Below are 22,699 nucleotides of genomic sequence, written 5' to 3' on the forward strand. Positions count from 1 at the left end.
TTAATGAAAGGTGATACAAGGCGGAAGTTCGCGCCGTTTTTCAGCAGTAGCGTCACATGACCAACGCCAGCGAATCAGGAAGGTGGATGTCACAGTGACGTTGTCCAATGAGACGCCAGCTAGAGCTCAGCACAGCATATCCGCGTATTCTCAATGTTTACACAGCACCGGAGCTGACACGATCTGGATTGAATACGTGGACGCTGGCGGATTCCCGTTTCCCGGCGTTTCCAGGCGGTTTAATGTAAACGTACAGTGCATCCGCGAAGAAAACGAGACAGATACGGTCTAATGTAAACGTAGCCTTAAACTCTGATTCTGAATGCAGTGTTTGTGTCACATGGGGAATCTCAATTTGCCTGGAAGTGAGGCAACCACCTACACAAACTCCTTTTTCTGTGGAAAATTTGTGGAACGTCAGTAAAGTTGGAATATTACTTTATTTTTCATGAATTATAGCTGACAAATTTCACCACCTCATTCCTTATAATTGGGCAGATATGGTGCTAAAAAACAATCAGATTTTTTTTTTGCAAGTACTGAAATGGAAATATGTGAATGCTAAAAGCTTCTGCATACTTAATGCAGAGACAAGCTCATATACTCTCCGTGGATTCATACTGCCAATCAGAGACTGTTTTCAGAAGTCATTCCAAACCCCACCCACCAAACATGTCACAGTTGATCGTCTACATTTGCACTAAAGTGGGACTGTGGGTACATTTCATTTTTAGGCAAACTGTCACGTTCACAAATTTTCCTGAGTGCATTCGAGAAGGAATAAAGGAGAAAAGAAGGTGGACTGGAAAATGTTCCGGTGTTGAGGTGGGAATGCCAGAGTTCAGTCATGCTGATCTTAGATGTTAGTGGCGAGTGTTTGTAGTGTGCTAGATCCTCTAATTTTTGTTCTCAACACAGGTCTGAAGGCTAAAGCACAGAAAGAGATGAGACCCTCTGTCCCTGCTTAAGTCGTGCTGACAGAGGGGATGCACGTCCACATGGGCGGAGCCTCACAGCTTGGATTTGCCCGGTTGTAGCTGCAGGTTCTGGAGCTTCATGGCCATTCCCATGTTCCCCATGATCTTCAGCTTTCCTTGAAAAAATGCCTGGAAAAGTTCAACAAACAGGAAATACAATGTTTAACACTGAGAGGGAACTGACTGACTTGTCTTAGAAGATTTTTTTTTTGCCAAGACGTTGAAATGCTAAATGTAAAGATGAATGCTAATTTCAGTTTTATTTATTTTTAAATGTTTTTTTTAAATGATCTCACTGTCTGAGGGTTTATCTTCCCCGTCATGAGGGCCAGCAGGTCAGAATCCGCCATCAAGATGGTACAGTCCACCTTCTTAGCTGAAACAAAGGAAAAAAATAAACAGTTCCTCAAGGATCAATATCGTTAATTATAGAAATGGCTGCATGTATCATATGATATTTCTGTCACATCGCCAAGCCCTAAATACATGCCAGAATTATAACGTTATTGCTTACGTTATAGCAGCTATAAACAGTTGTTCCATTAATAGTCTCTCTTTTTTGAGTCATTCCATGTCAAATCAACCAAAATTCAAAAGGTTTTCTCATCTCATCTCATTATCTCTAGCCGCTTTATCCTTCTACAGGGTCGCAGGCAAGCTGGAGCCTATCCCAGCTGACCACGGGCGAAAGGCGGGGTACACCCTGGACAAGTCGCCAGGTCATCACAGGGCTGACACATAGACACAGACAACCATTCACACTCACATTCACACCTACGGTCAATTTAGAGTCACCAGTTAACCTAACCTGCATGTCTTTGGACTGTGGGGGAAACCGGAGCACCCGGAGGAAACCCACACGGACACAGGGAGAACATGCAAACTCCACACAGAAAGGCCCTCGCCGGCCACGGGGCTCGAACCCAGGACCTTCTTGCTGTGAGGCGACAGCGCTAACCACTACACCACCGTGCCGCCTCAAAAGGTTTTCCCACCTCAAATTTTTTATTTTGATAATTTTTCTTCCAGTGAGAGATACACATATATGATGACCAAAGCCCAAATATTAGGTCTCTGTGATGATCTATGAGCTCATTTCAGCCCAGTTTACATGGGGGGGTCAAAATTACAATTTTCACCTATAATCTGGAGCAAAATTAGGGCTATAAAAAAGACATTAATGATGGCCATATCGTCATTATTTTGCTTGTACTGTAAGTTTGGGAGGTACATTTTAGGATTTGAAGAGGAAGAAGAAACCTTTATTTGTCACATGCACACTTCAAGCACAGTGAAATTCATCCATTTAACCCATCTGAAGCAGTGAACACGCACGCACACACACACACACCCACACACACCCAGAGCAGTGGGCAGCCACACCAGAGCGCCCGGGGAGCAGTCAGGGGTGAGGTACCTCGCTCAAGGGCACCTCAGCCCAAGGCCGCCCCATGTTTGGGCATCATTGTCATCAGCTTTTAACATATGTATGAAGGGCAGCATGTTAAAAATAGAAAATATAACAATTTACCCAGTCATGATTGCATTTTCTAGTAAGTTAGAGTGCTTATTATGAAAAAAACTACACCACAGCTGTCCATATCTTTAACACCGTACTATTGTGGACCAACTTCTTATGCCCTTCATGTATTTGCATGGCTGTAGATGTTATATATCTTAAAGGAAGAAACATGCAAACTTGACCCAGAATGAAAATGCCAAATTATCCCTTATTTTAGGGGGTCAAAATCCAGGGAGGAACACATAGTACATACAGTGCTCAGCGTAAATGAGTGCACCCCCTTTGAAAAGTAACATTTTAAATAATATCTCAATGAACACAAACAATTTCCAAAATGTTGACAAGACAAAGTTTAATATAACATCTGTTTAACTTATAACGTGAAAGTAAGGTTAATAATATAACTTAGATTACACATTTTTTCAGTTTTACTCAAATTAGGGTGGTGCAAAAATGAGTACACCCCACAACAAAAACTACTACATCTAGTACTTTGTATGGCCTCCATGATTTTTAATGACAGCACCAAGTCTTCTAGACATGGAATGAACAAGTTGGCGACATTTTGCAACATCAATCTTTTCCCATTCTTCAACAATGACCTCTTTTAGTGACTGGATGCTGGATGGAGAATGATGCTCAACTTGTCTCTTCAGAATTCCCCATAGGTGTTCAATTGGGTTCAGATCAGGAGACATACTTGGCCACTGAATCACTTTCACCCTGTTCTTCTTCAGAAATCCAACAGTGGCCTTAGATGTGTGTTTAGTCATGTTGGAAAAGTGCACGACGGCTAAGGGCATGGAGTGATGGTAGCATCTTCTCTTTCGGTATAGAGCAATACATCTGTGAATTCATGATGCCATCAATGAAATGCAGCTCCCCGACACCAGCAGCACTCATGCAGCCCCACATAAGGACACTGCCACCACCATGTTTCACTGTAGGCACCAGGCATTTTTCTTTGGATTCCTCACCTTTGCAACGCCATACAGTTTTGAAGCCATCAGTTCCAAAAACATTTATCTTGGTCTCATCACTCCAGAGTATAGAGTCCCAGTAGTCTTCATCTTTGTCAGCATGGGCCCTGGCAAACTCTAGGTGGGCTTTTTTGTGCCTGGGCTTTAGGAGAGGCTTCCTTCGTGGACGGCATCCATGCATGCCATTCCTCTGCAGTGTATGCCGTATTGTGTCACGGGAAATAGTCACCCCAGTTTGGCTTTCTACTTCTTTTAGATAACTGCAGTGAACTTGCATGCTGATTTTCTTCAACCCTTCTCATCAGAAGACGCTCCTGTCGAGGTGTTAACTTCCGTGGACGACCTGGACGTCTCTGTGAGATGGTTGCAGTTCTATCTTTCTTAAATTTTTGTACCACTTTTGCTACAGTATTCTGACTGATAAGTAAAGCTTTGCTGATCATCTTGTAGCCTTCACCTTTGTGGTGGAAAGAAATTATTTTCTTTGGGGAATTCTGAAGAGACAAGTTGAGCATCAAGGCCTCTGCATGCTCTTGCGACAAGGCTTTCGCAGATAGCTTTTCGCAGACAGTTGTAATTTATCGTTGAGCGGGGAGTAATAGGCGTGCGCGATGTCATTCACTGGCACAGCGCAAGGGGGCGCGAAGTCGCAAAATCACTAGGAGTAGTTGGTGGGTGTGGTTAGTGGAGTGTTTATCCTCCGGTTACTTATAATGACTAGAACTGGAGTCGTATAGATGTACGTACTTCCTCACTTCCTCGATCAACCGCTCTTCGTGCTGCTCCATCTTCACTCGTGTTTTTAAAAATGGCGGTCGTGAAAACAAACCAAACCGGGAAAGTAGGGAAGCTCAAGTGCGTGTACAGCAGATGTAGAGTGGAGCAATCAGAGCCCTCTTGTCTGCGACGCTGTCTGCGGTGGTCACAATTTTTAGGAGGTGCGCGCAGAGCGTCTGCGAAGGTGGGGGGGCTACGCAGACGCTATCTGCGACGCCATCTGCGAGGACTGGGTTGTCAGCATAAATTGGCTTTCAGTCTCCATCCAGCATCCAGTCACTAAAAGAGGTTGTTGTTGAAGAATGGAAAAAGATTGATGTTGCAAAATGTCGCCAACTTGTTCATTCCATGCCTAGAAGACTTGGTGCTGTCATTAAAAATCATGGAGGCCATACAAAGTACTAGATGTAGTAGTTTTTGTTGTGGGGTGTACTCATTTTTGCACCACCCTAATTTGAGTAAAACTGAAAAATGTGTAATCTAAGTTTATATTATTAACCTTACTTTCACGTTATAAGTTAAACAGATGTTATATTAAACTTTGTCTTGTCAACATTTTGGAAACTGTTTGTGTTCATTGAGATGTTGTTTAAAATGTTACTTTTCAAAGGGGGTGCACTCATTTATGCTGAGCACTGTAGCTGGTATTTTATATATTTAAAGTAGGTTAATAATGTTATATATTATTATTTGATAATTAGGTATGTAATATCTTTCCTTCTTAGAAAAATATTGGCATCATTTATGCACAAAAAATGCTAATTTTCTCTTCTGAGCCAACTTTGGCCTTGCATAAATTGTTAATTATTATGATCTGGGATCTAAATTTGTGGTAATTTATTTTTAGCTTTGCTGACTTCAGCAGCAAAACTGTTCAAATAGCTTAGTCTGGTGTCCATCCGTCCGTCCGTTAGCAGGGCACGTTTTGACACCATAAGAGCTAGGAGGCTCATATATGGCCTGAATATACCTCGGGTGACCACAACCTAGCTCACCAAAAACTAGGTCACTGTGACCTATTTTACTGATTTTATAGGCCAAAGTTCGTTGTTTTGGGGGCAATTTACATGTATTCCCAATGGGGAGGATTTGGACCTGCATTTCAGTGGCCTTTTCAAGTTGCATTTACTTTGTGATATGATTTAATAGACTTTGACAAGACCTTTTGACTCATATGACCTACTTGACCTTGACCTTATTTTCAAGGTCACAGGAGAGTTTTAAATCTTCAAACAATAAAGTCTTTATAGTGGCTTCTAGGTTGAAATAAAGCAGGTAGTCACAGCAAATCGCCATGCGATGGCATTGGGGGTACCGTAAAAAGGCTTGCTGCTCGGGCAAGCCTCCAAGCTACAAGTAACCACATTCTGTCGCCTATTGCGCTCTATGAATGAGCTGTCAGGGAAATCCAAGGTATCAAGTTCTTGTACGTCTCTAGGGAAGATGTGGCAGAAGCATCACAGGCCCAAGAAGAACGGTACGAAGAAGCAAAGAAGTTGCCTGGCATTAGAAGCCATCACAGCTTCATACCTGATGGGCCTAACCTGAGAATGTACAGGATCTCTGCAGATATTTCCATGACAAGTGGGACTCTAGCACATTCTACTGCACATCATGATATCCAAGAATACAAACCTGGTGCATATGTGGCACTTCCCAGTACAACTACAGGCAGACAGTACAAGTTCCAACAGATGGACACTGACAAAATCAGAGAGTTTTAAGTTGTTCACAAGTGTGCATGGATAAACTCTTAGAAACACTACCAGTGTATAGATTGGCATTAATAATATATAATGTGACTTGTTTTGAACATTACCTAGAGTTTTTTGGAAATTATCATACTTTGCTGTGATAATTAATACATGTTGATCAATGATCTGGCTTGTACTGAATTTATCTTTGATAGCTAGATATGTCTGACTTGAAGTATGGCTAAACTGTTAGTTAATATACATTTTTGTATGAAACAAAACAGTGTTCCCTTTTTCAGAGGATTTCTAGCAGTTGGTTAATGTCAGACCCCGGGTCCAACTGTCTTGTTGTAACTTCAAAAGGGAGAGTATTACATCTTCCATTTTTTCACATATTATTACCAAGGCAGATATTTAAGCACAAAAAAAAAACTGAAATTGCTATAACGTGTCCCTTTTGAGAAAAGTATGTATCCGATTATGACAAAAATAGCACTTTTCATTCTGGGTCCAACTTCAGGGGTTAATAAGTCAGTGAATATAGCCACTAGGGCCTCGAGCTTGTTTAATACGCTTAAGAAGTTTATTGACAGCGTACATTAAAAATTTTAGGTCTCTATCATCAATAAGCTAAGAGTAATGAAGAAATCAAAATCGTAAAAATACACTAGCAAATTTTCGTTGAGGTGATTTTTGCTTTTCCTGTACCACCTGAGGGCTAAACTGAACAAAATATGTAGACAATGATGGTTAAAATCAGGAGAGGACCAACTTTTTTGATAATAAAATCCATGTCATAGACCTAACACTGGACGGCAAGGTGGTGTAGTGGTTAGCGCTGTCGCCTCACAGCAAGAAGGTCCGGGTTCGAGCCCCGTGGCCGGCGAGGGCCTTTCTGTGTGGAGTTTGCATGTTCTCCCCGTGTCCGCGTGGGTTTCCTCCGGGTGCTCCGGTTTCCCCCACAGTCCAAAGACATGCAGGTTAGGTTAACTGGTGACTCTAAATTGACCGTAGGTGTGAATGTGAGTGTGAATGGTTGTCTGTGTCTATGTGTCAGCCCTGTGATGACCTGGCGACTTGTCCAGAGTGTACCCCGCCTTTCACCCGTAGTCAGCTGGGATAGGCTCCAGCTTGCCTGCGACCCTGTAGAAGGATAAAGCGGCTAGAGATAATGAGATGAGAATGAAGAAGGAAATGACCCCTACTTCAAAAACAAGGCTGAATCTCAACAGTTTGCAATAATTAAGCTGAAATGCTTGGCCTTAGTACTACCAAGGCATGCTACCGTATTTTTCGGACTATAAGTCGCACTTTTTTTCATGGTTCAGCTGGCCATGCGACTTATACTCCGGTGCGACGTATATATGGTTTTTTTTTCACCGCGAGAGGGCGCTATGTAGCTTTGCATGCAAGTATGTGCCGTGTACTCTATTAATACCACTGAAAGAAAAAAAAATACCGTTACAACTGACAACAACAAAACAAATTAGCATTACAACAACAACGACTGAACAGAAATATGCCGCCAAAAAGAAAATCATATACTGCTGAATTCAAGCTGCAAGTAATTAAATATGCAGCCGAAAATGGTAATAGGGCAGCTGAACGAAAGTTTGGATGCAGTGAAAAACTTGTTAGGGATTGGAGAAAAGCGGAGGATAATTTGAAGGGAATGAAGAAAACAAAAATAGCTAACCGAGGGCTAAAGGCTAGATGGCCACGTTTAGAAGAGGAGGTATAATGGGTCCTCGAACAACGCGCTGCTGGGAGAGGCCTGTCAACTGTGCAGTTACGGCTCCATGCTCAGGTAATTGCCAAGGCAATGGATATAGCGGACTTTGCAGGGGGTCCGTCTTGGTGTTACCGCTTTATGCAACGTAACCGCCTCTCTATCCGAGCACGGACAACTGTGTGTCAAAAACTGCCGGCCGACTTCCAAGTCAAAATCGATAACTTCCGCGAGTTTCTGACAAATGAAGTAGCTGAGCACAACGTGACTCCAGACCACATCATCGACATGGATGAAGTCCCCCTTACATTTGACATCCCCATGGGCCGAAGTGTCGCAGAAAAGGGGGTAAAGACTGTGAACATGGTGACAACGGGTCATGAGAAGTCACACTTCACAGTGGTGCTGGCATGCTGTGGAGACGGAACGAAGTTGCCTCCCATGGTCATCTTCAAACGCAAAACGATGCCGAAAATTGAATGCCCCCCCTCAGTTGTCCTGGCCGTGAATGAGAAGGGGTGGATGGACCAGGACATGATGAACGTGTGGCTGACAAAGTGCTATGCCAAGCGTCCGGATGGGTTCTTCAAAACACGCAAGGCCCTGCTTGTGATGGACAGTATGCGGGCGCACATCACACCACAGTTTAAAGAAAAATTGAAGGCTTTCAACTCTATCCCTGCCATCATTCCTGGAGGCTTGACAAAAGTGCTCCAGCCACTGGACATCTCGGTGAACCGGAGCTTCAAGGCAGTTCTGCGACAACTGTGGGAGCAGTGGATGATTGATGGGGAACACAGCTTCACGGCAACCGGGAGGATGCGCCATGCAACTTTCCTTGATGTCATCGGGTGGATTGACAAAGCATGGGCTTCAGTGACAACGAAAACCGTCCTGTCGGGGTTTCGAAAGGCTGGAATAACTGGAGCTGATGCCGAGTCTGACGACAGCCACGCAGAAGAGGAGGAAACGGCGCTTCGTCTGCCGCTGGAGTTGGCAGAGTTGTTCAGAAGCGACACCGAGGATGAGGAATTCAATGGATTTGTTGATTTGGAGTGAAATCGTCAGCTTGATAAACTTGATTGACCTGTGTTTTATTATTAATGATAGGCCTATAGTTATTTAAATAAGTTATGTAATGATTTTAGGCCTATAGAGGTTTTTCACCTGACGTCACAGGGTCACGTGACGCCCCGGTGTCCGCCATTTTGAAGGTCAAGCTAGCTAATGTCAACAACATAGCTAGTATGTTACTGTAGCAATGTTTACGTTCAGTCATTTGGATGACTGTTAAAACCTTTCAGTCTCAAGTTTTTCCTTTACTGTATTTACTAGTTTACTGAGCTAGTGCGCTCGGGCAGGCCGGGAACTAGCGCGCTCGGGCAGGCCGGGAACTAGCGCGCTCGGGCAGGCCGGGAACTAGCGCACTCGGGCAGGCCGGGAACTAGCGCGCACCGGAGCGCGCTAGCTCCCAGCTTGCCCGAGCGCGCTAGCTCAGTAAACTAGTAAATACAGTAAAGGAAAAACTTGAGACTGAAAGGTTTTAACAGTCATCCAAATGACTGAACGTAAACATTGCTACAGTAACATACTAGCTATGTTGTTGACATTAGCTAGTGCTAACAGCTAGCTGCTAGTACACTGCTACAACACAGACACCGACCCTAATAATACAGTTCTTGGTCATTGCCTGGTAACAGCAAATTTATAACGGGCCATGTCTCAACAGACTAAGAAGTTATTTCAATGACATTTAATAACATTTTGTTTATCCTGAGGACCAAAAGTAAATGAAAATGTGAACAAACCTTAGCTGTAATAAGATGGCGACCACCGGCTCCAGGGACGACCCACTGATGTAGGCATGTTACCCAGCCTGACACAAAATATTTGTAGGCATCCAAACTGTTATACGCTTTCAGATCAATACCTGTGTATGGCGATGGGTTTTTAACGACATAGGTATACAGATCATGTGGGATACAGATATACAGGTATACAGACCTAGCGGGAGTCGCCATTGATGTGACCGCCAAAATGGAACCATCTGCTTGTCGACGGTCACGTGGGTCAAAAACCTCTATAGGCTATTGAATAACTTGATGTTACGGTACATATTCAGCCAGTTTTTCTCTGGGCTATTTATTATAAATTATTTTGTTTTGCATTTTTAAAAATAACTCTCCTTCCAAGATGAACTTTATTCTTCGTCTCTGATGTTATGGTGTTAATGGTCTGAATAATATTTAATGTTTTTATCTGATATGACGTTAACTGGCAGGCACACTTTCTGCCTGGTTTTTTCTCTGAGCAGTTGTTGTTGTTTTTTTTTCACTAGACGGTTGTTTTTACTACCGTACCTGTCTTTGGAGATGATATATCTATAGCCTACTTGGCCTCTGATTTGATGAAATAAAATTCGACAAAAATGAAGAATGACTCTCTTCGATGATGACTACAGCTTTAATAACAAAGATGAAAGAGGCATGGGGCGATAATAAGCCCTACCGGTAAAAATATTCTAAAAGCAAACTCATTAATGCATCAGTAATAGGCTACTAATATTAGTTATAATAATAATAATATAGGCTATTAGTAATAACAATAGTGATAGTATTAAAGATAGTAGTAGATATTTAAAATAATCAGACTAGGCTACTTACAGGGCAAAGGGCGCGTTATCACTGCTCAGCTGTTCGTTTATTAAATAAACAATGCAGTCGCGCAGTAACCACGCGCCGCTTATCAGATACAATCACAGATTCTATGGATAGAATAACCCTTCAAAAAAGTGCGACTTGTAGTCCGGTGCGACGTATATATGTTTTTTTCGTCTTCATAATGCATTTTTTGGCTGATGCGACTTAAACTCCGGCGCGACGTATAGTCCAGAAAATACGGTACTTGCAGTGCGCAAAGTTTAAGCAAAATCAAAAAATTTGAGGTGGGAGGCTCTGGTTGAGTTGACATAGAATGACCCTTTTCTCACTCTTGAAGTTAAGAAGTCAAAAAAATGCAGGAAATTGCAAAGTCCTGAAGACATGTTGGAAAAATTGCTGTTACAAAAACACTGACAATGGAAACTCCTTGCATAAACATTAAATAAACAACAAAACAAACAATGTTACCAGATCAACGACTATACGTTATTTAAATCCAATAAATATTAGTGGCGCGGTCGCCGCATGAGTCCCTGTGAATGAGCTGTTACTATAGAAATGATAACGTGTTAGAGCGAATGCATTAATATAAACCTGCGATTTGCAGCTGCACTGCTGTCAGAGTTGCTGTTATAGAAAATTAATCAACACCTTCTGACTAATCACAATCCAGAATTCAGCAGAGCTGAAACTCACAGGTGTCGTTGTGGACAGAGCCCTTTCCATCACGCACGTTTACAATCCACGTGGCCTCTTTGCCGTCCGGGCCGTCCTTCACTTTGAAAGCGAACACACCTCCGATCTTCTTCACGTACTGATCACCTTCCTGCAGGCGCACACACACATTTGTTATTTACAACCCCGATTCCAAAAAAGTTGGGACAAAGTACAAATTGTAAATAAAAACGGAATGCAATGATGTGGAAGTTTCAAAATTCCATATTTTATTCAGAATAGAACATAGATGACATATCAAATGTTTAAACTGAGAAAATGTATCATTTAAAGAGAAAAATTAGGTGATTTTAAATTTCATGACAACAAATCTCAAAAAAGTTGGGACAAGGCCATGTTTACCACTGTGAGACATCCCCTTTTCTCTTTACAACAGTCTGTAAACGTCTGGGGACTGAGGAGACAAGTTGCTCAAGTTTAGGGATAGGAATGTTAACACATTCTTGTCTAATGTAGGATTCTAGTTGCTCAACTGTCTTAGGTCTTTTTTGTCATATCTTCCGTTTTATGATGCACCAAATGTTTTCTATGGGTGAAAGATCTGGACTGCAGGCTGGTCAGTTCAGTACCCGGACCCTTCTTCTACGCAGCCATGATGCTGTAATTGATGCAGTATGTGGTTTGGCATTGTCATGTTGGAAAATGCAAGGTCTTCCCTGAAAGAGACGTCGTCTGGATGGGAGCATATGTTGCTCTAGAACCTGGATATACCTTTCAGCATTGATGGTGTCTTTCCAGATGTGTAAGCTGCCCATGCCACATGCACTAATGCAACCCCATACCATCAGAGATGCAGGCTTCTGAACTGAGCACTGATAACAACTTGGGTCGTCCTTCTCCTCTTTAGTCCGAATGACACGGCGTCCCTGATTTCCATAAAGAACTTCAAATTTTGATTTGTCTGACCACAGAACAGTTTTCCACTTTGCCACAGTCCATTTTAAATGAGCCTTGGCCCAGAGAAGACGTCTGCGCTTCTGGATCATGTTTAGATATGGCTTCTTCTTTGAACTATAGAGTTTTAGCTGGCAACGGCGGATGGCACGGTGAATTGTGTTCACAGATAATGTTCTCTGGAAATATTCCTGAGCCCATTTTGTGATTTCCAATACAGAAGCATGCCTGTATGTGATGCAGTGCCGTCTAAGGGCCCGAAGATCACGGGCACCCGGTATGGTTTTCCGGCCTTGACCCTTACGCACAGAGATTCTTCCAGATTCTCTGAATCTTTTGATGATATTATGCTCTGTAGATGATGATATGTTCAAACTCTTTGCAATTTTACACTGTCAAACTCCTTTCTGATATTGCTCCACTATTTGTCGGCGCAGAATTAGGGGGATTGGTGATCCTCTTCCCATCTTTACTTCTGAGAGCCGCTGCCACTCCAAGATGCTCTTTTTATACCCAGTCATGTTAATGACCTATTGCCAATTGACCTAATGAGTTGCAATTTGGTCCTCCAGCTGTTCCTTTTTTGTACCTTTAACTTTTCCAGCCTCTTATTGCCCCTGTCCCAACTTTTTTGAGATGTGTTTCTGTCATGAAATTTCAAATGAGCCAATATTTGGCATGAAATTTCAAAATGTCTCACTTTCGACATTTGATATGTTGTCTATGTTCTATTGTGAATACAATATCAGTTTTTGAGATTTGTAAATTACTGCATTCCGTTTTTATTTACAATTTGTACTTTGTCCCAACTTTTTTGGAATCGGGGTTGTATAAAGGCAGGGTGTGTGTGTGTGTGTGGTTTTTTCCCCTCAGGACATGTACCTCTTCCAGCTTTTTAGCGATCTCCTGAAACACAGCATGAGCCTTAAAGCCCTCCAGATCAGTGGAGGTACTAGTGAACACTGCCTCAATCCGTCTGCAACTGCTGAACACACACACACAATAAAGCTATTGTTTTATATCCTATGTAGTACATTTCTCTAGTGCACTTGATAGACTCCATTACACAGAGCCCTCTGTTTGGACAGGAAGCGCACTACATATGATTTATGATCCATTATTTTATACCCTATACAGAGCACTTATATAAGTGAAACAGGGCTCCCTTCTGAACATATCAGTCTTTGTCAGTAACGTGTGTCTTTGTCACTGAGGCACCATTTTGGAGGTACAGTGAAAGTAGCAGCTAATAACTTTTATACTCTTTGCTAGTATAAAATCCTCTCTAGATATAACACTAATGTCAGCTACCTTAAACAGAAAACCAGCACATTAAGTAATGTTACTTAAACAACAAAAGTCTCTTACTTACCATTATGAAAATGTCAAAAGGAAATACACATGAACAAGGATATCTTGGCAAAAGTGATGTTTTGGGGTCTCACTACTGGAACCCAGACCATCCATTTAAAAAATAAATAAATAAATCTTGCTCCATGGTTAACTTTTCTACCTTTTTCATCATGGGATTTATTATTATTCCTTTCACACAATCCAGTCATACCATTTGACCAAAAAAAGAAAGCAAATAAAAATAAAATGCTCCGAGTTGACCATAGAAAACCTCCAAAAATGTTGCTTAACCCAAAATGCATGTTATGGGCAGCACGGTGGTGTAAGTGTTTAGCACGGTCGCCTCACAGCAAAAAGGTTCTGGGTTCGAGCCCAGCAGCTGGCAGGGGCCTTTCTGTGTGGAGTTTGCATGTTCTCCCCGTGTCTGCATGGGTTTCCTCCAGGTGCTCCGGTTTCCCCCGCAGTCCAAACACATGGGGGGTTAGGTTAATATGGGACGGCCTTGGGCTGAGGTGCCCTTGAGCGAGGCACCTAACTCCTAACTGCTCCCTGGGCGCTGTTAGTATGGCTGCCCACTGCTCTGGGTATGTGTGTGTGCTCATTGCTCATGTGTGTGTTCACTGCTTCAGATGGGTTAAATCCATCCATCCATTATCTGTAGCCGCTTATCCTGTTCTACAGGGTCGCAGGCAAGCTGGAGCCTATCCTAGCTGACTATAGGCTAGAGGTGGGGTACATCCTGGACAAGTCGCCAGGTCATCGCAGGGCTGACACAGAGACATTCGCACTCACATTCACACCTACAGTCAATTCAGAGCCACCAACTAGCCTAACCTATATGTCTTTGGACTGTGGAAACCGGAGCACCCGGAGGAAACCCACACAGACACGGGGAGAACATGCAAACTCCACACAGAAACTCCCTCGCCGGCTGCTGGGCTCGTACCCAGAACCTTCTTGCCGTGAGGCGACAGTGCTAACCACTACACCAGTGTTTCCCAACCTTTCTTGAGCCATGGCACATATTTTACATTCGAAAAATCCCACAGCACACCACCAAACAAAAATGTCACAAAAAGTATGTATCATGAAGTACAATGATCATCTAGTCTCAACTTACTCACAATTTACTTACTCAGTGTGAAACCTGGGCCTGTTTAGTTGAACACAAAGCTGATATACTCGCAGGAATTGAAGAAAGACACACACGAAGATCTTCCTCAACAGCTCTGAGTCACTCTCCTTTTCTAGTTTTTATAGCAGTCATGCTTGAAAAGCACAGCTCGCATAGATAGGTTGTGGAAAATCACCTTTTTTGCTTTCTTCTGACCTCTACTCATACTAGGGCCTTCATCTGGGTCAGAATTTTCTCCAGGACCCAGTTTGGATTGTGTACTTTTTCTTTTCAAATATTTATCCCTGGGCGGCACAGTGGTGTAGTGGTTAGCGCTGTCGCCTCACAGCAAGAAGGTCCGGGTTCGAGCCCCGTGGCCGGCGAGGACCTTTCTGTGCCGAGTTTGCATGTTCTCCCTGTGTCCGCGTGGGTTTCCTCCAGGTGCTCCGGTTTCCCCCACAGTCCAAAGACATGCAGGTTAGGTTAACTGGTGACTCTAAATTGACCGTATTTGTGAATGTGAGTGTGAATGGTTGTCTGTGTCTATGTGTCAGCCCTGTGATGACCTGGTGACTTGTCCAGGTTGTACCCCGCCTTTCGCCCGTAGTCAGCTGGGATAGGCTCCAGCTTGCCTGCGACCCTGTAGAAGGATAAAGCGGCTAGAGATGATGAGATGAGATATTTATCCCTCGCTATCACCGCTTTCACACCTGAAGCATTACTAAATCTATTGTTTGAATGGCAACAGGCAGACACAGGTTAATTAGCTACCTGCTGCCATATAGTGTAAGAGTATTTAATTGTTCTGCCTGTCACTATACGTCGCTAGCATAGATGAACGAAGACACATTATTTGCAGTAAATAAATAATTTTTGGAACAATTAAGTGAAATTAGATAATTTCCCACGGTACACCTGATGATCTCTCACGGCACACTAATGTGCCACGGCACAGTTGGGAATCACTGCACTACACCATTGTGCCGCCCAGATGGGTTAAATGCAGAGAGGAATTTCACAAGTGTGTGATGAATAAAGTTGTGCTTGCTTTCTTTCCGTCATCTGTGAAAGACCAATAGTGCACTACAGAGATTATAAATATGAGGCCACGTAAACAAGGATTGAAACAATTCCACAAAGCAACTACTGGTCATGTCTCATAGTTTAGGAAAGACATCTCATCTCATCTCATTATCTCTAGCCGCTTTATCCTGTTCTACAGGGTCGCAGGCGTGCTGGAGCCTATCCCAGCTGACTACGGGCGAAAGGCGGGGTACACCTTGGACAAGTCGCCAGGTCATCACAGGGCTGACACATAGACACAGACAACCATTCACACTCACATTCACACCTACGGTCAATTTAGAGCCACCAGTTAACCTAACCTGCATGTCTTTGGACTGTGGGGGAAACCGGAGCACCCGGAGGAAACCCACGCAGACACGGGGAGAACATGCAAACTCCGCACAGAAAGGCCCTCGCCGGCCACGGGGCTCGAACCTGGACCTTCTTGCTACGAGGCGACAGCGCTAACCACTACACCACCGTGCCACCCTAGGAAAGACATTTCTAACTGAAACTTTGGAATGTTACATACAATTATAGACAATGTTTATTTACTCCAACCTTACGCTAAATGACTTTTCAAGTGATTTCTGTGTCGCAGACAAATTTACAGTGTTGGAATAAAGTCATGAGAGTTTTGTTAGAGTTGTATCTCACACCCACCATCTCAACAGTCTGGTGTGAGGTGGGCAGGATGGCTGTCTTAAACCAGGTTTTCTCTCATCTTGACATTCTGATAATATTAAACACTGTTGATTTTATTTTTAGTCTTGGTTCATGAAAACAGTGACCCTGCAAAATCATAGTTAACGACTTGGAAAGTCATTTAGTGTAAGGTCTCAGTGATTAATGGCACACTGTCTTTAGAAATGAGAGAGTGTCAGACTTTCGCCTTTTCAAAGTTTTCAGGTGGATGGTTAGCATTAGCAGAATCGGGCTGCGTCCCAAATCACAGGTCAAATAGGTCACTAGAATTCCCACAGAGAGGTGGAGCGCTATCTAGCATACTATTTAGTGAAGTGTGCAGTTTGGGACACGGACCCTGCTTTATAGCAGTTAAATTATATTAAGTTAATGCAGCTGTGTGGATTTTTTCCCCTCCGGCTGCGTAAGATTTACGCACACAGCTCTCGGATACACGCAGCGTGCACGCGCGCCAACTCCATTCACCTGATTATTTATTTATTATTTTATTTCTGATTCTGCGCAAAACAGACGCTTCCACTTTCTGGAGCTCACTCATTGAGCTCCATTGAGCTCATAAAAGAAGGAAAACTCTGCGATTTTAAAGTTAAACCCGGTTTCAGATAACTGTATCCGCTGTTAAAATGTTAAGATAATTATTAATCTCACCTGGGGATCTCTGGGATGTGCATTTTGCTGTCAAATTGTTTCAAAATGGACGGGAGTTTTGCCTTTAGCTTAGCGGACTAGTCAGACCTGACGAATAAGGGTACAAAATAAAAGTCATCTTAAGGCGATAGAAAGTTTTTGTTTGTTTGTTTAAATTTACTTAAACTTTAAATGTATTGTTGGTTAAAGTGGGAGTATCTGAAAACTTTTATTTATTTGGTATTATGGTGTTTTTAATAATTACACATTTTATATCTGGAATTTGCAAATGAGGCACAGGAACATTAATATGAGCTCATTTACACATCACAGTGCAATCCAAAAAAAGAAAGAAAGGAAAAACAATTTTAGTCAAAACTTTTTAATTAGACACTTGATGTTCAGACTCAGTTTCTAACACATAATAATTAACTATGGAATTTAATTAAAAGTATATGCTTCATATATATGATATTTATCATAATATTAAAGGTTCTGACTGTAAAGTTGAATTCTGAGCAAAATGTTCTATTACTGTTGGAGTTTCGAGATGTTTCACTGCTGCACACACTGTGTACCCTACGTGTAAACATTTTGCCAAGATAAAATGCGTCCCACATTTTACGGTTCCGGAGATTGCTGAAGGGCGGCACGGTGGTGTAGTGGTTAGCGCTGTCGCCTCCCAGCAAGAAGGTCCGGGTTCGAGCCCCGTGGCCGGCGAGGGCCTTTCTGTGCGGAGTTTGCATGTTCTCCCCGTGTCCGCGTGGGTTTCCTCCAGGTGCTCCGGTTTCCCCCACAGTCCAAAGACATGCAGGTTAGGTTAACTGGTGACTCTAAATTGACCGTAGGTGTGAATGTGAGTGTGAATGGTTGTCTGTGTCTATGTGTCAGCCCTGTGATGACCTGGCGGCTTGTCCAGGGTGTACCCTGCCTTTCGCCCATAGTCAGCTGGGATAGGCTCCAGCTTGCCTGCGACCCTGTAGAACAGGATAAAGCGGCTAGAGATAATGAGATGAGATTGCTGAAGTAAGTGAGAAACAACATCACGTGACCACTGTGGGGTGTGTTTGACCTACTTTTAACCAAAACAAGTCAGCGTGGGCAAAAAAAAAAAAAGCCTGCCTAATGAGTGTAGCTGTAAGATAGAGCAAGGTTAGATGATGTCATTTTTCTGGACAGATAACTAAATCATTCTAGCTTAGCTAGCTTGGCCTTAGAATGCATAAGCTCGACTCCACTGTAGCAAGTATGGAGTTATACACCTAATGTTTTGAGCTTATGGAGAAGGAAATGATAACGCAAAAGCAGTAAAAGAGAAAATATATATTTGTCTTTTGTTTCACAGATTTGTGAATGTTAACCACAAATTACATCTCTACAACTCAAAACTCTCCGAGGTCGATGCAGAGTCACGATGTTTTCCGCGCCTCGCCATCTTGGTGTGATGCAGTTCCATAGATATGCTAATTAGTTCAAGCTTCTTGAGTTTGTCCGTTTCCGTAGGGCCATACTGTTTACTCTGTTTACTTCAAGAGGGAGGAAAACGGTCCCAAAACGGAAAAAAAATAACCCTCAGCACATCAAAATGATCACATCTCGTCCGCATGATATTGTTCTTGCGAAACACAGGAAAATGCCATGCACAATAAAAAAATTTGAAAATTTCAGATGACTTTGCAGTCAGCACCTTTAAATGTCACATAAAAATCCAAATTACTTAAAATATAAAGGGAAAAATAAATTTTACCTTTAAAACTTGAAGCCAGTACACAAAATAGTGTGGATCTTTCTTCTTCAAAAGATTATTATTTGTTTGTGGGGGGAAAAAGTTCGTTTGTATAACATCAAGGATGAGCATTACATCAATCACCAAAAGAATTGCAGGAAATAAAGTTTATTTTCAAGATTTGTCATCCAACGAAATGTCTGTATGTGGACTACAGATCTTTATGTTTTAGGAAATACAATTTACAATTAATAAATATTCTCCCTGAAGCATAAAAAATACAAAAATAACTTATGCTTCATAGGGGGAGGAAAAAAAAGGTGGGAAGAAGGGGGGGGGGCATCAGGAGAAATATTGCACTTTATATTGCACATTGTCCGGTATTGTTTATTGTCAGGCTAGGCTACTGCTCCTTCCTGTCCTCTGTCCTCCTGTTACCCCTCCTCCCCCCCAGAGAGGAGTTGTACAGTCTCATGGCGTGAGGGACAAAGGAGTTTTTGAGTCTGTTAGTCCTGCACTTGGGAAGGAGCATTCGGTCACTGAACAGGCTCTTCTGGTTGCTGATGACGGTGTGCGGAGGGTGACTGGCATCATCCATGATGTTCAATAGTTTGTCCATAGACCTCTTCTCTGCCACCGTCACCAGAGAGTCCAGCTTCATGCTGACCACAGAGCCGGCCTGCCTGATCAGTTTGTCCAGCCTGGATGTGTCCTTCTTGGATGTGCTGCCCCCCCCAGCACACCACGGTGTAAAACAGGACGCTGGTGACCACAGACTGACAGAACATCCACAGGAGTTTCCTGCAGATGTTAAAGGACCGCAGCCTCCTCAGGAAGTACAGCCTGCTCTGTCCCTTCCTGTACAGGTGTTTGGTGTTGCAAGTCCAGTCCAGCTTGCTGTCCAGCCACAGCCCGAGGTACTTGTAAGAATCCACAGCCTCCACCTCGACTCCCTCGATCAGAACTGGTTGTGACCTTGGTCTAGACCTCCCAAAGTCAATGACCAGCTCCTTGGTCTTTGAGGCGTTGAGCTGCAGATGGTTCCTGTTGCACCGCGCAGCAAAGTCCCTCACCAGGCTCCTATACTCCTCCTCTCTGTCGTCACTGATACACCCAGCTCCAGCTTGCCCGCGACCCTGCACAGGATAAGCGGTTACAGATAATGGATGGATGGATGATTTATGAGCTTGTGATGTCACTTGGATCTAAAAGTTTTGAACCAATTACATTCAGTCATTAAAAACTTATTGAACAATCTAGTAAGGTTTTTAATAGTGTAAGGGAAATTATTTGTATTCTGTTACAACACAAGTCCATCTCTGATGGGTTTCATATTTTTGGCATTCACACTACACAAGTGAGAAAAAACTGACCCAGGGTGAACAAATACTTTTATTTTGTCAGTCAGTAATAGGGAAGTAAAATGCTTTAACCGGCAAAGAAAGCGTTGATGCTGCAGCCACAAACGGGACATGTCTTAATTCAAACTGAATTCACTATGTAGTGGACTAATTACCTTTTTGGAGCAACGTCTGGAATTTCATTTGGGACACAGTGGACTTTTTATGTGCACTATATAGTGAATATGATGAGTGATTTGGAATACACCCAAAGTGGACTTATAATGGTTTATTTGCACTATATAGTGAATAGGGTGTGTGGTTTGGGACACGCCCCACAGTGGAGAAACGATGGTGTCTGTGGGCACTATAGTGAATAGGGTGTGTGGTTTGGGACACGCCCCACAGTGGAGAAACGATGGTGTCTGTGGGCACTATAGTGAATAGGGTGTGTGGTTTGGGACACGCCCCACAGTGGAGAGATGATGGTGTTCATGTGCACTGTATAGTGAAAAGGATGTGTTTGTTTTGGTTAGCATACCGAAGCCCTTTATTTTAGTGATGAATAATGAAGTAGGCACTCGTGAGTAAGGTGTCATGACAATCATAGTGGACAGAACCGTCATTGGGAATTAGTAGGTGACTTCCGGTGAAAGAGGAAACGCCCACTGAAGCGAGATATCGTGGTGGTGATAGAGAGCTAGCAAGAAGCCATTACTAGCCGAGGAAACAAACGTTTATTCGCGATTTTTTTTTTTATTTGTTTGAACACGGAGAGCAGTTTCACATTAAAATGCTGTTTATCCAAACTCCCCGGACATTTTAAAACTGACGTCCGTCGCGATAAAGCAGAATAAAATAAGGACAGGATGAAAGGTGGACCGGAGAAGGCGATGTTTTTCCAAAGTTTTCCCCACGCTGAGGAGGAGGAGGAGGACGCGCTGAAAGAGGAGCAGGAAGAGAAAAGCGTCTCCGGCGATCCGTTTGTTGTCGTGAAGCTGGAAGATGAGAGAGACGGCGGACAGGAAGCGGAAAGGAGCGAGCGGTCATCCGGCTGCAGCGGCTCGGCGCTGGGGATCAGCCTGTTCGCCCCGCTCGACTCCTCGGAGGACGGGGAGGAAGAGAGACCGCAGCCGATCACACGTCCCCCGGCCTGCTGGCCCTGTGCTCCGGGTACCTCACTCTGAACTAACACGCATCCTCTCTCTTCATATCTTACACAGGGAGGGAGAGGGAGGCTCAGTCAGCGAGTGTGTGCGTGCAGTGTGATGTAAAGAAAAAATCTGCTGCATGAATCAGGATTTTCGGCTATTGTCTGCCTAATTTACATAAAAAAAAAGCATGCAACATCGTTTGCATACATCACATCGTGTCATCACCGCTGGGCCGTTTGCACGTCACGTCGTCGCAGCCGGGGGCGTTTGCATACGTCCCGTCGTGTCGTCGCAGCCGGGGGCGTTTGCATACGTCCCGTCGTGTCGCCGCAGCCGGGGGCGTTTGCATACGTCCCGTCGTGTCGTCGCAGCCGGGTGCGTTTGCATACGTCCCGTCGTGTCGTCGCAGCCGGGTGCGTTTGCATACGTCCCGTCGTGTCGTCGCAGCCGGGTGCGTTTGCATACGTCACGTCGTGTCGCCGCAGCCGGGTGCGTTTGCATACATCACGTCGTCACAGCCGGGGGCGTTTGCATACGTCACGTCGTCACAGCCGGGGGCGTTTGCATACGTCACGTCGTGTCGCCGCAGCCGGGGGCGTTTGCATACGTCACGTCGTGTCGTCGCAGCCGGGGGCGTTTGCATACGTCCCGTCGTGTCGCCGCAGCCGGGGGCGTTTGCATACGTCACGTCGTGTCGCCGCAGCCGGGGGCGTTTGCATACGTCACGTCGTGTCGCCGCAGCCGGGGGCGTTTGCATACGTCACGTCGTGTCGCCGCAGCCGGGGGCGTTTGCATACGTCACGTCGTGTCGCCGCAGCCGGGGGCGTTTGCATACGTCACGTCGTGTCACCCGCCGCCGGGGGCGTTTGCATACGAATATCTTTCTTTAAATCTTTGCAACTGAAGCTCCATGCCCAAAGACTCATAATTCACTGTGTGTGTATTGCTGTTGTAGTAAATTAATCAGCGACATGCTGTATGATGAAGCGAAGTTACTGTTATCATGCCAAAGTTCATTATCGTCCTAAAAAGCCACATCCTATAACAGAAGCGTTTTATTCCTCTTACGTCATGGCGATTGTTTCTCATTAAAGAACCAGGTGTCATACTTTTTTTATCCATTTTCTATTTGCATTTAACTTTATGGGACATCCATGATATAAGTCATCAGTTTGCGGTTGCAGTATCTCTCTCTGCATCATCAGCATTCTATTGATCTCGAACCCTAACTGTTGCTCTGTTTGGTTGATTTACTTGTGCCAGGTTGACGAACAGCGTGATCCTGTTATCAGACACACTGCAGGAAATGTCGATATCCATAATGCATGCACTGAAGATGCAACCAAAAGCATTCTGTCAGATTGTCAGAGAGGAAATCTGATCTGCTGCAGAGGCATGGCCGTTTCACACACAGAGATTGACATGTTTTTATTGATCCTGAGGAAAATTGCATTCGTACAGGAGTAAATGCTACACACATACACACAGCACCTGTGAAAAGTTTGGACGCACCTTCTAATTCAGTGGTTTTTATCGATTTTTGTATTACTTTCTACAATGAAGAAGGCATCGGAACTAGGAAATAACACATGGAATTATGTAGCATGCAAAAAAAGTGTAAACGAAGCAAAATGTTTAATATTTTAG

The 22,699-nt window shown here is 43.7% G+C and overlaps 2 protein-coding genes across 4 annotated transcripts in view; one reads left to right on the top strand and one right to left on the bottom strand.

Moving 5' to 3' along the window:
* Window positions 1–421: 421 nt before the first annotated feature.
* Window positions 422–16,937, bottom strand: scp2b (sterol carrier protein 2b). Of its 2 annotated transcripts, none has more exons than XM_060936837.1 (5): window positions 16,854–16,937; window positions 12,851–12,950; window positions 11,036–11,165; window positions 1,274–1,353; window positions 422–1,106 (listed from the first exon to the last, which is right to left on the bottom strand). In XM_060936837.1, exons 1-5 carry the CDS (start codon window positions 16,874–16,876, stop codon window positions 1,011–1,013), a joined length of 429 nt encoding a protein of 142 aa, XP_060792820.1. In that variant the 5' UTR covers window positions 16,877–16,937; the 3' UTR covers window positions 422–1,010. The 2 variants fall into 2 exon arrangements, with proteins under 2 accessions (XP_060792820.1, XP_060792819.1); XM_060936836.1 differs by having other exon boundaries at window positions 12,851–12,953.
* Window positions 16,938–20,362: 3,425 nt separating this feature from the next.
* Window positions 20,363–22,699, top strand: part of LOC132896747 (uncharacterized) — a 61,442-nt gene continuing 59,105 nt past the window's right edge. For both annotated transcript variants that reach the window (XM_060937789.1, XM_060937790.1), the window contains exon 1: window positions 20,363–21,071. In XM_060937789.1, coding sequence (XP_060793772.1) covers window positions 20,768–21,071 — 304 coding nt within the window. In that variant the 5' untranslated portion in view covers window positions 20,363–20,767. The remainder of the gene's footprint in view (window positions 21,072–22,699) is intronic.

The sequence above is a fragment of the Neoarius graeffei genome, chromosome 13 (genome assembly GCF_027579695.1).
Source record: "Neoarius graeffei isolate fNeoGra1 chromosome 13, fNeoGra1.pri, whole genome shotgun sequence".
Lineage (NCBI taxonomy): Eukaryota > Metazoa > Chordata > Actinopteri > Siluriformes > Ariidae > Neoarius > Neoarius graeffei.